General features: G+C 36.7%; 1 protein-coding gene across 3 annotated transcripts; it reads right to left on the minus strand.

The window, feature by feature from the left end:
- Positions 1 to 4,343: 4,343 nt before the first annotated feature.
- LOC120440471 (von Willebrand factor A domain-containing protein 7-like) lies at positions 4,344 to 11,077 on the minus strand. Of its 3 annotated transcripts, XM_039613082.1 has the most exons (11): positions 11,003 to 11,077; positions 8,862 to 9,069; positions 8,523 to 8,730; positions 8,241 to 8,326; positions 8,041 to 8,134; positions 7,394 to 7,522; positions 6,831 to 7,017; positions 6,407 to 6,575; positions 6,186 to 6,298; positions 5,762 to 5,878; positions 4,344 to 4,383 (listed from the first exon to the last, which is right to left on the minus strand). In XM_039613082.1, exons 2-8 carry the CDS (start codon positions 9,051 to 9,053, stop codon positions 6,473 to 6,475), a joined length of 999 nt encoding a protein of 332 aa, XP_039469016.1. In that variant the 5' UTR covers positions 9,054 to 9,069; positions 11,003 to 11,077; the 3' UTR covers positions 4,344 to 4,383; positions 5,762 to 5,878; positions 6,186 to 6,298; positions 6,407 to 6,472. The 3 variants fall into 3 exon arrangements, with proteins under 3 accessions (XP_039469016.1, XP_039469014.1, XP_039469015.1); XM_039613080.1 differs by lacking the exon at positions 11,003 to 11,077 and having other exon boundaries at positions 8,862 to 9,232; XM_039613081.1 differs by lacking the exons at positions 6,407 to 6,575; positions 11,003 to 11,077 and having other exon boundaries at positions 8,862 to 9,232.
- Between the last annotated feature and the right edge of the window lie 607 nt (positions 11,078 to 11,684).

The raw sequence follows: 11,684 nt of genomic DNA on the forward strand, positions 1-11,684 counted from the left end.
GCTGACCCAGACATAATGTGTTACACTCATTGTATGACCTCTAGTGGATGCTGTGTTAGCTGCAGCAGTAGTCATCGAGGGAGTCACTGGAGTGGTTGTAGGGACAGGAGTAGTTGTAGGTACTGGGGTAGATGTAGTCAGAGAAGTAGTTGTAGGTACTGGGGTAGTTGTAGTCAGAGAAGTAGTTGTAGGTACTGGGGTAGTTGTAGTCGGAGAAGTAGTTGTAGGTACTGGGGTAGTTGTAGTCGGAGAAGTAGTTGTAGGTACTGGGGTAGTTGTAGTCAGAGAAGTAGTTGTAGGTACTGGGGTAGTTGTAGTCAGAGAAGTAGTTGTAGGTACTGGGGTAGTTGTAGTCGGAGAAGTAGTTGTAGGTACTGGGGTAGTTGTAGTCAGAGAAGTAGTTGTAGGTATTGGAGTAGTTGTAGTCAGAGAAGTAGTTGTAGGTACTGGGGTAGTTGTAGTCATAGGAGCAGGCGTGGCAAGTAGTCTAGCTTGCCCCATACATGTCCCCACATTTCCTGCTCTGTCCACAGCAGCTAGAACCACATTCTGTGAACAGCAGGAGGCAGTGTAGGTAACCAGTGTAATATTCTCACCCCCTGCTCCAACTACTGTGCTAGTATCAAGAGTACCATTCCCTTCGCGGATGGTAATGCTTGCGATGCCAGTCCCATTGATGCCGTCAGTGAGATTAGCAATGAACTCCCACTGGGATGATGCACATAGGATGGAAGAGACATTACAGATACCTGATATATTGACTATCTGGCACACTGGACTGGACAAATCTGTTGCCTGAAAAGAGAGAGAAAGGAGCTCAAGTAGTCAGAAAGGCAAAAGAACAGGAACAACAACAACAAAAAAATCAGGTATAGATGCTACCTTATATCTCTGTTGTTTCATTTTTTCAGCGTTTTCTTTTGTTTTTGGATATTACTTATTAAAAATGTGTATGTAATGACATATTATTGTTTACAAAAAAAACTACGTCCTGATTTAAAACTCACTTTAATTGATATTATGGGTTATAAATCCAGACATTTCATTCAGATTGACTCACAAAATTGGTTTCAGTGATTGTTGAATATAACCCCGATTGTAGTATTACTGTTTCAATAATTTAGCAAATCTGAGCGATAAAAAGAATTTAGCACAGTGGTCAAATGACACTATACCAAATAACAAATTGTTTGTAAAAACAATTGATTGAACAGCTGTGGAGTGCAAAAGAACATTTGGTTTTGGATTTACTAATACAACCATGATGAAAAAGTTAACAGATTAATCAATGGATTTCTTGGGTGAAATTTGTAGCATGAGCCCTTACATTGTCCACGCAGTCAATCATGTTTTTTTTTCTTATTTTGAACCCTATGTATGCTGTTTTTCTACTACTAGAACATATGTAATACTAATTCATCACTGAGCTGATTCTTTTAAAAGCTCTCCTCAGATCACAGTTAAGCACTATGTAAACTGAAACATTTGGCATTTGAAAATACAGAACAGTGATACATGTAGTTTGGATTATTAGTTTTTTAAAATGTAAAACACAGTTTTTAGTCCCATTTCACCAAAAGTCTTTTTTCGTTTACCTTGGCAGCCACAGAAAATCGGAGGACAGCATAGTTGGTGTCAGTGGCAGCAGCGTTTTGTGCCTGAATGGTGAGGGTCACGTCCGTTCCTGATCCAGTGCTGGCTGGAACAGTTAAGGTTATTGTCCCATTGGCTTTGCCTCCATCGCTTGGTCCAATGCTGACATTTCCAGGTGAGGTGAAGTCAAAGCTGCGGTCATTGCTGACTTGCACTCTGAATGTCCCAGTTACATCTGAAGACACTGTAAAAGGAATGGTGATGCTAGTGCCTGGTTCTATGTTGATACTGTCAGCTTGAGCCTGGAAAAGTAGCGATAGAAGAGGGCAGGAAATTTGAAGTTAAACAATCACTCCTTTCTTTTATGAAATGACATGGAAAATAATGTGACAGTGGTTTTGGATTTTAGTCAGACAGATAAGAAGATTTTAAAAAATTGGCTCTAGGAATTCAAAAAAACACATATGACTCTACTCACAGCAACAGAGAGACTAGCTGTTGTGATCCGGGTGGAGGCTTGTCTCTGGAAGGTATCTGAGGTAGACCGGGATGTGGTGCTGGTGTCCTCACCTTGCAGTCGAACTACATAGTCTCCTGCTGGGACTTCACTGAATGTTACCAGAAAGTTGCTGCTTTCTAATGACTGTGGAAAACAGAAAGATAGCAACTGATAACACCTTATGCATGTTTAGGTTAGATGGTAGCAACAATCAGTAATCAGAGTACACAAGCAGCCACCAAAGACCAATGTTATTGATGTATCTTTTACTTCTTGGTGTTTTGTTAAGCTATTGTAGAACTACAAAAAGTTATGTTTTAGCACTATGTTTGACAGTGCAGTTAGCATAGACTAAAACCAACTAAGTCTAGGAATGCTTGCTGTGGTCTGTTGTAATTTCAGTTGTAATTTTGACCTTTACATTTATCAGGTGTAAAATATGACATGCCTGTATTGATCCAGTCAACTCCTTTGGCACTGAACTGTCGAAGAGCGTGACCTCTGTGACTTTTACTGTGTCACTTCCTGTCACAGTGACCAGGAGAGTGACATTACCACCTGAAAACGATAACAAGGCACAAAAGAGTATTATTACAACAGATCCTTATACTGTACGTGAACATGTAAACATGCTGTTCTCTTGTTAGAATGGATAGGGTAGATAAGGTTGCCTTTACTGAATTTGATAGAGGGCTGTAATAATGCTAACAGTACAGAAATCATATCAATGTTTATGTATATGCATGGACACAAATTGCCATTTTTTCTGCAGTTAGTCATTTGAAAGTACTGCCTACACCACATGTGTTTATTTAAGACCTCTGAGGGGAAATCTTCTTTAAACTTGAAAGTTTATGTTTATCTAAACAAAAAGTTGGAAATTAGTGTACCCAGAAACATGAATCAATAGAATAATTTTTTCATGACCATTTAGGTCACCTTTGTGGGAAATTGAGATGACCTAAATACTGGTATTATACTGGTATTATAACAAATGATACATTTTGTTTAGTCAACCTGTAGCAGGACGGCCTTCCTTGGGTCTGATGCCACCTTCCTGTTGTAATTCCACAAGGTTATAGATGAAGTTCACTGAACTTTGACCTTATGCACACAGAAAACACATCTAAGTTAGGAATATTATACCAATTTAAAACATTCTCTACAGACTATTTCCTAAATATATTACAGACCTGTGACTTTAATAGAGTAGGGACTGTTAGAGCTGATGTGGATTTGCCAAAAACCCGTTTGATTTCCAGCATTGAGACTTATTCTGCGTGGGTTCCCACTGTTGTTAAGGATGCCAGAGGACCACTGGTCTGACTTGACTCCTGAGACACTCCTGAGAAGAGGAAAATGGCTGAATTATTTACCAGCATGACAACGAAATTTCCTTCCTCCTTAGTTAAACTTTTAATTATTATTGTAACTGTTGTTGTTTTTATAACTACTGTGCTATTACTGCAATTCATGGGTGTGAGACACTTGCAAATTAGTCCACTTCTGTAATAGGCAAATGAATTCCAATCCACCTGCACAGTTACTACTAAATAAGAAAGTAAAATTATGACTAGTACCACTACTATACATTCTTAACCTTCACCTGACTGCCCAAACAACAGCATTGCACAGGAGAAATCGAAGGCAAAAAGCAGAGACCAGAGATCAGGTCAGATGAGGAACTTCCAAAGAGCCAAAAAAATAAAATAAAGCAATGCTGACACAAGGTGGGAAGTGACTTGTCTTTGTGAAACATTAGGTGTAAGAAAACTGATGTCCAAAAAATATCGTTGAACTGAACCTGCTGAGCTGGTGAGTGTGAAGGTGAGAGATGAAACTCCGGTGATGTAAATGATGACGTTGCTTACTGATGAATCAACAGTAAAATTAAAATTATCAGGTCGCCCGGATCCATTACTACCTGGAAAACTGTCACCTGAAAGACAAAGAAACAGAAGCTCCTGTGAGAAAGCAATTTTGAAAGAAAATCTGTTAAATATCAGGCCCCAACTTATCAAAATGTAGTCCTTCACAATTTGTAAACATGTTAAGTAATTCCTGTTAATGCTCAGTGTCTCACCACAGCACCAGCGGACGAATCTTTTATAACAGTAGTGGCCATGGAAAGATCTGACTTTCTGACTTCAATAGCCTGACCTCCAGAAGCTTGGGCCAGGTCTCTGTATAGCTGGACATTTGATAGCCTCACTGCACGAGATGAAAAATCTTGACCATCAATACTGCGGCGCCACCGACTGAAAAAAAATGTTTGTCAACAGGAAAGATACCTGAAAGTGTAGGGACAGAAAAATGCATTAGTTTATATATATCATGCTCAGTGGAAACTGGATAAGTTCTATGTAAAGCAGGATCAAAGAGACCTAAAGTGACCATTCAGTACATGGATAAATGAAACTATTTACTGAGGTGTTTTGCTCTAGAATTGGAATAACTTGAGTAAACCTGAAATTTTTGTAAAAAAAAAAAAAAAAGCTTTTGTAAAATTTGATAATGGAATGGCATTTATGATGCCTTAAAGTTATATTTGACCCTTTTTACCAGTAATTATTTAGCAGCTATCTACATTTCACTCATATCTACAGCTAATTCAAAAAATATTAATTAATTCACCATGCAGAATTTTGTATACAATTGTGCAAACACAGAGGCGCTGAAAGAACATAAACTCCAAACAGGCCTGGATACCCAGTGTTTCAAACCTAGAATCTTCTTACTGTGATGCAACAGTACTAACCACGGCACCACTGCGCCACACCGTACTTCGTTCCCCCAGAGTATCAACCTTTTTTTGTTGTTTTTTTTTTTTTTTACACATTTTTGTAAGCTCGAATTAAGATTCAGGATTTATTTATTTTTAAATTTCAACAAAGAACACTCTTTCCTTTCTGCATGTTTATATTTGGCAATGTCTTCATCAGCTGAACTAACATCTAATGTCACGGTTCTGGGTCAGTTTGACCCAGTTTTTTTGAGTTCTCATGTTTTGGTTTGATTTTGTATTTTGTATTGTATTCTGATTCTTGTCCTTTCTTGATTATTATTATTGTTGGAATTCTATGTTTTGGTTTATTCTGGTTAAGGGGTTAGTTTTTAGGTCTTGTTTTGGTGTCCTCGGTTTTCCTGCAGGTGTAGTTCAGTGTCTAGTCTGTGTCTTGTGAATTTTCTCTTGTTTCCTGTTTTACTTTGAAGGGTCATGTCTGATGTCAGTGTATTCTGTTTTGCTTCCCCTGTCTCCTCTTGTCAATTACTCCCAGCTGTGTTCCCCACCTGTTTGTAATCTCCCTGTGTTCTTCTGTGTGTATTTAAGTCATGTCTACCTGTGTACTAGTTGCTGGTCTGTCTGTGAATCTACTGTGTTTCATCTGCGTGTTCTCCCTGCTGTCTACCGTCACATGCCTCTGCTCACCCTCCTTCATGTTCGTGTTCTTGTTTTAAGTTCAGTAGTTTAGTTGTTCCCAGTTTAGATTATCTTTTGTTCCGTTTGCCGTTTTCAACTTGTGTTTTATTTTTACAATAAACCTCCTTCGCACCTCCATGAGTGCCTGCAATTGGTTCCTCTTTTATTTTTCTTCACACGGCTCATCCCACTTGCCGTGACATCTAAAGTGCAACAGTAATAAAAATGCAACTTATCCTCAAACATACCTCAGTCTTGGTTCTCTCTATAAGGGCAATGTTGGTGCTTTTTAGATGGGAATCTTTGGCTGAAGCATCAGTGAAGACATAGATTTTAGAGGAAGGTGGAGCTGATGTCAGCGCAAGCTGTCAGTGATACAAATGACAGAAGAATTAAACATTATTTGTTGTGATTTACCAGATGTGCAAAACTGTAATTCAGAAAGTGATTAAAAAAGTAACAAAAAAGCAAGTTATAATAATGTGTGCACACAGTCATTCTGTTATGACATAATAGGACACATACAGTTCATATTAATTTCCATAATTTCCTAACTATGTCCTTTGCACTAACTGCAAATACCCAATGTCTTCATCCTAAAAGTTCATAATTCACATCACACAAATTACTGTGTAAGCACACATCTCAATGATAGAACACAAGTACACTCACTTGCAGTCCAGACATGCTCAGCTCTGGTTCATCCCCTCCTCCGGATGCAGTGAGCTTGTTGATTTCCTCTTTGAAGTAGTTTTTGTCAGTTGTCTTTATCACGGGTCCAAAATCTTTTTGGGAGACATAGAAATACATGAACTTTCAGATTTTTGTAGATGTATGCTTTATTTGTTGGCTCTCTTTGGCAGAATGGGGAATATCCATTAAAGTGGAAGTACCTGGATCATTGAAAGGTACCAGTATGTACTGAGAGGGTTCCTGTAGCGTTCCTGCATTACTGTCAATTATGTTAAAGGCAACTTGCTTTGCTGCATCAATGTCATCACCCATACTGCCTGTGGTGTCAATGACAAAACACAACGCATAGGACTGGAGAGGCCCATCAATCTGGAGGAACATACGTGACAAAACAATATCAGCTCTTTGTTAAGATACATTCAGAATGATTGGTATCTTTGCAGAAACGTGTATCATAAAAAGCATCACTTTTACTACTTCTTCTGTGAGGAAGGCTTTTACTACTTTTTCCTAGAAAGCTGTGTCATGAAAATAAATATAAACTGTTTCAATTTCAAATTTGTTAGAGAGTTCTAGTAACCATTTCATGAGTGCAAGAATGTCTCTGATCAATTTTTCCCGTACCGCAGGAAGTTCCTGTCTCCAGCAGCTAGTCTGATGTCCTCCAGCAGCTCCATAGTAGCATCCACTGCCAGATTAGCTGCTTTTCTGTGCAACGTGCCATGATCTGATGTAAAAGAATCCTTATTGATGCCCCCAACTGGGTCCCTTTTTCTTGTCTTGTCAAGTGGACCACCATGGCTGCATTTACCTGAAAAAAACAAAAACAAATTTAATTTAATGATATCTAGATAAATAGCTGAATAACTGATCAACAAGACAGTTGGGGTATGGCATGGAACAGGTGAGTTTAGGTAATTTTTAAATTAAATTTAAGGTGGGACAACACATCTATTTGTTGTAATATTTAAATTTGCAGCTTGTGGGTCTTCATTGCTGTAAGATGCTTTTTTACATTTTCTAATGAAAAAACAAACTGTAGCCAATTTAGTTTTAGTTTGCATTACAATTTACCCATTCTGCTGGTTTGATAAACAGTCCATTTGCTATGAAACAAGCAAACAAAAGAAAATAATAATACAAATCCTAATAGTTTGCTGTTATACACAAATAAATGTGATTATTACCAGTAGGCTTTGAAGAAGAGAATGTGCTAAAGTAGCCTGAGGTCAGGAGCCCCTGTTTCAGCACTTCAGGCAAAATGTTATCAGCACAGGCGTCTCCTGTACAGCTCTTACAAGTTGGTGTAAATGGTCCTGGAGCAAAGCAAGAGAAAAGTTATCCATAAAACCATCTGGAAACAGGTTATGACATACAGTATTTAAAAGGTTTGCAAGTGTGCCATCTATGCTTTGGTGATATTCAAGACTTGGTTTGAACTGTGCTTGTGTAAAATGATTTGGTTTTACAATGGAAAAACTGTCCAACACCAGTTTTTGTTTAAAATTAAAAATGGCAAATTAAAAATATTAAGTACTTAAATAATTCTAAAACAAATATGCATAACTAATAAAAAGCACAAAATATTGTCATCTATTCAAACTCAGTTGTTAAATTGATGATCATTAAAACGTTTCTACATTGTTTGTTAGATGAGGTTGGATGAATGTAATTACTTCCTCCTTTCACACCTTCATTTCTTTCCTATTCATCCCCTTCATCTCCCTTATTGCAAGTGTGTGTGTGCGTGCACGTCACACCAGGGAAATTAACTAAAACAAGTCGTGACAAGTGTGCTTTCTTACTGTGATTAAAGTTGCTGGAAGGCTTTTACCTGCTAGGTTCTGCAGTGGTTGATCTGGTCTGATCAGAGCGGAGTAAGGAGTGGTTTTCCCCAACTCCACCCAGTTACTGTGGCTGTAAAAGTCCTTAATGTATGGAAAATCTAACATTATTTCCAATCCTATCACTGCTTCCTACTTCCAAAATCTTAACATCATCCAGTTAAATAAAAACAATAATTATCACTCTCACCTGAATTATGTGACAAATTTGTCCAAGAACCTCTCTTGCAGCAACAAAATTCTCCGACTTCACACTAGCCTTCACAACAGACATACCTCAAACAAAACATATAACCTTAAGAATCCAGTATAAGTGAAACCTAATGAAGCAAAATTCTGATTTTTGTTGCACCTATCATTTAAATGTTTTTTTTTAATTGGTGTATAGGAATATAAATTAATTTAAAAATTCAAAATAATCTACTATCTGTGAATGTAAACACGTTTAATTTTGAGGAACTTTAAAGTGTACCTGTTGTGATGATGTCCCGTCCTCCCAGGAAGGTCTCACTGTGAAAATGGAACTCAGGGATATCGACCAATGAGAAATACACTTTTTCATTGCTACCGTAGATCTCATTAAGGGCAGTTTGGAAAATGTCAGTAGAGAGCGGAGCGGTGGAGGTAGATGAGGAGAAACAGGCCTTTTGCACCTCCTGAACTGACAAGTTGTCATCAATCTGGAGACAAAGAAATGCCAAGTGCTTAGCTGGACATTTGGAAAAATCTCAAAAAGTTATACTTCACAGTTATGTTAGACTAAACATGAATGCATAAACAGTGACCCCATTTTAAATGATAATGAGCCCACTTTCAAGTTGAAGTCTCTTCCATCAGCGGCGGCAAGGTCTCGGCAGACCTCAGCTGTCTTTCTGAGAACTGCCTTTCTGGTGATGTCACGATGAGTTTCATCAACAGAGAAGGATGGTTGAAAGCCATGGCTTAGACCTGGCAGGTAGAGACAAACTGCCACCAGGAGCATGACTCTGTGTTTGACAGCCATGATGGACAGTGTTGCACTAAAGGAACAAGATAAAGGCAAAGTCATAAAATGCAACATCAGAAAAAAAAATCTGTCTTTTCCCCCCTCCTTAGCAAAATATACAGAACAGAGGTTCATGATTGAAAGGCAAGTAAAATTATCATAGGAAAAAATACAAATGATGTAAGAAAAAAGCTAAATAGCAAAAGTATAATAAATGAAAAATAGGATAAAAAAAATAAAAATGGCAATAGAAAAATAATAATAAGGAGACAAATAAAAAGTAAAACAATAATAGTAGTGAGGGTAAGAGAGAACGAAAGAAAGAAAAACAAAAAAGGCAGGAAGGAGCAATCAGCAGTCTGAGGACATATTTCCATGACTAAAGTTCCAGGTGCGATTGTTTGTACAACAATCAATCAGTGCTTGAAACATTATTTGATAAGCAAAACAGAGGCCAGAGGAACTGACTGTCATTGTGTTAAAAGGCAAAGCTAAAGGTCAGGCTTTTTAATGTATGTTTATTTTATTAATTCTACCCAAATCCATCAGAATCACCAAATTCATCATTAGGGTTTCTATTTTTCTTCCCATTGTTTTTCCAAATTTTTTATCATTGTGTTATTATACAATTGCCGTCACTTTACCCAACACATATGGAGGCATGCATGTAAATAGCATCATGTCTAACACTGATACCATTACATTTCAAAATTATTTTTTCTTTACTATTAAGATGCAGTTCTTTGTGTGTTATTGCTAATGTTACTGTATGGTAGTCCCAATGTACAGGGTATGGATCATAAATCATTAAGAGCAAATTATGCCATAATGTTGAGATAATAAAGCTATTTTTATGATAAGGTTACTTTGCTTTTTTATGCAAAAAGTAAGAAACAGACATTTGCTTTCTTAAAATTAAAATAACTTGATATCCATACAGAGGATTTATTCAACTTATCCAGTTACTGATAAAGTTAACATCGTCCACAGTATCATTGAAGTGCGGTCCTCTGTGGAAATGCAACCAAGCAATGCTATATGTAACTGACACAAAAGACAAACTGCATGCTCAAAGTTATCAAACAGATATTTAAAATGTTCAATCTGAAACTGAGTGACCGCTTAAACCAACATCTCACCTTAAAAGTCACTGCTAGCTGCTGGTTTAAAACTTTATGAGTAAAAAGTAAAAGTTAACCAAATTTAGGAAGATTTTGATTTATTAAAAAAAATCATCTTTATAGTCACTAGCCTTTATTCATCTCAGCTAAGGAATCATCTTTTGTTTTTCTTTCTTATCTTATTCCATCCACCTATTCTCAGTTTTAATCTGCTCCCTCTCTGTTACAGTTACAGTTTATCAACAACTCAACATTTTCTGTATCTATTTGCAAGTACTAATTTGTGAAGTAACTGACTAATAGGTTAATTAATTAATGAGTTTATTACCTTAATGAGTCATTTTCATACATGAATCTATCATTGCCTTTTTTAAAATTAATTTTCCATAAGGACGAAGAAAAAGAATATTATAAAGTATAGTAAAAAAAAAATTCCTGGAGGAACCAGGCAAAAAAAGGATAAAAGAAAAAGGAAGACAAATAAAATAAAATAACCCAAGACCCTGAATAGAGACACAAAAGACATATGCAAACAAATAGACAACAATAAAAAGAGAAGGAAGATTTTAAACTTAACTTTCACCAAGTAATTTCTTAAATATGCACCTAGGGCGCTTAAGGTTCCAACAACAATTAACCAGCAATAATTGTGCCAGGTCTTTACTCTAAGACTACGCTAAGATGCCCAATACAAGTCAGTAATAGTTTGGCTAAATTCACTATTTTCCCACATTTAATCTGGTCCATGAGTTATCTGCTATGGGTTATTAATTATCTTTTTTTTTTTTTTACAGTAACAATAAATTAATGTTTTTGATATACAAAAGAATACTGTTAAACACATACCACAGAGTGTTGATTGTTTTTGTAGCAGCCAGTCCAGTTTCTTGAATAAGACTGTAGCAGACGTTTTAGTGTGCAGTGTGCATCAGTGCGTTTGTCTTTGAATGCTTACTTTTATAAGGAACACTTCTATATCCTCATTCTTCCCTTCAGTATTTCTTTACGTGTTTGATCATTTGCTTTCGTCATGTAGAGGTCATTCACAGTTGACTGTGCTGATGATGGATTGTTTGGCATGTGTTTTTGCTGTAAATCACTGCAATTCCTTTCTTTATATATGGGATGTGTCTATGTCCCCATTCTTCCCTTAAAGCTCTTTGACATGTTTATTTAAACTCATGATTTTGGCATAATTCGAATGTTTTACTTCTGTGAATTAAAATTTTTTTAAAAAAAGACTGCTCAAGTAGGAAGAATGCATTATTAGCATAATCTTGGGAAAAAGGCTCTCTGAATCATAAGACACATTGCAGACTATTAGAGCATCTAGCTTCTTTCATCTAAATTATAACAGGTAAGTAAAGGAAATTATTTGTGTGGATTTTAGCAAGTGATTAAAACTACTGTATAACACCACTGCTGATGTAGACATTCTTCATATCCTGTGTTTCTGTTTGCAAAACCTTATGTCTACAGTTTTGATGTAGCACACAACAAACAATATCTTAAACTGCTACAACTCATT

Source organism: Oreochromis aureus, linkage group 6, assembly GCF_013358895.1.
Source record: "Oreochromis aureus strain Israel breed Guangdong linkage group 6, ZZ_aureus, whole genome shotgun sequence".
Classification (NCBI taxonomy): Eukaryota; Metazoa; Chordata; class Actinopteri; order Cichliformes; family Cichlidae; genus Oreochromis; species Oreochromis aureus.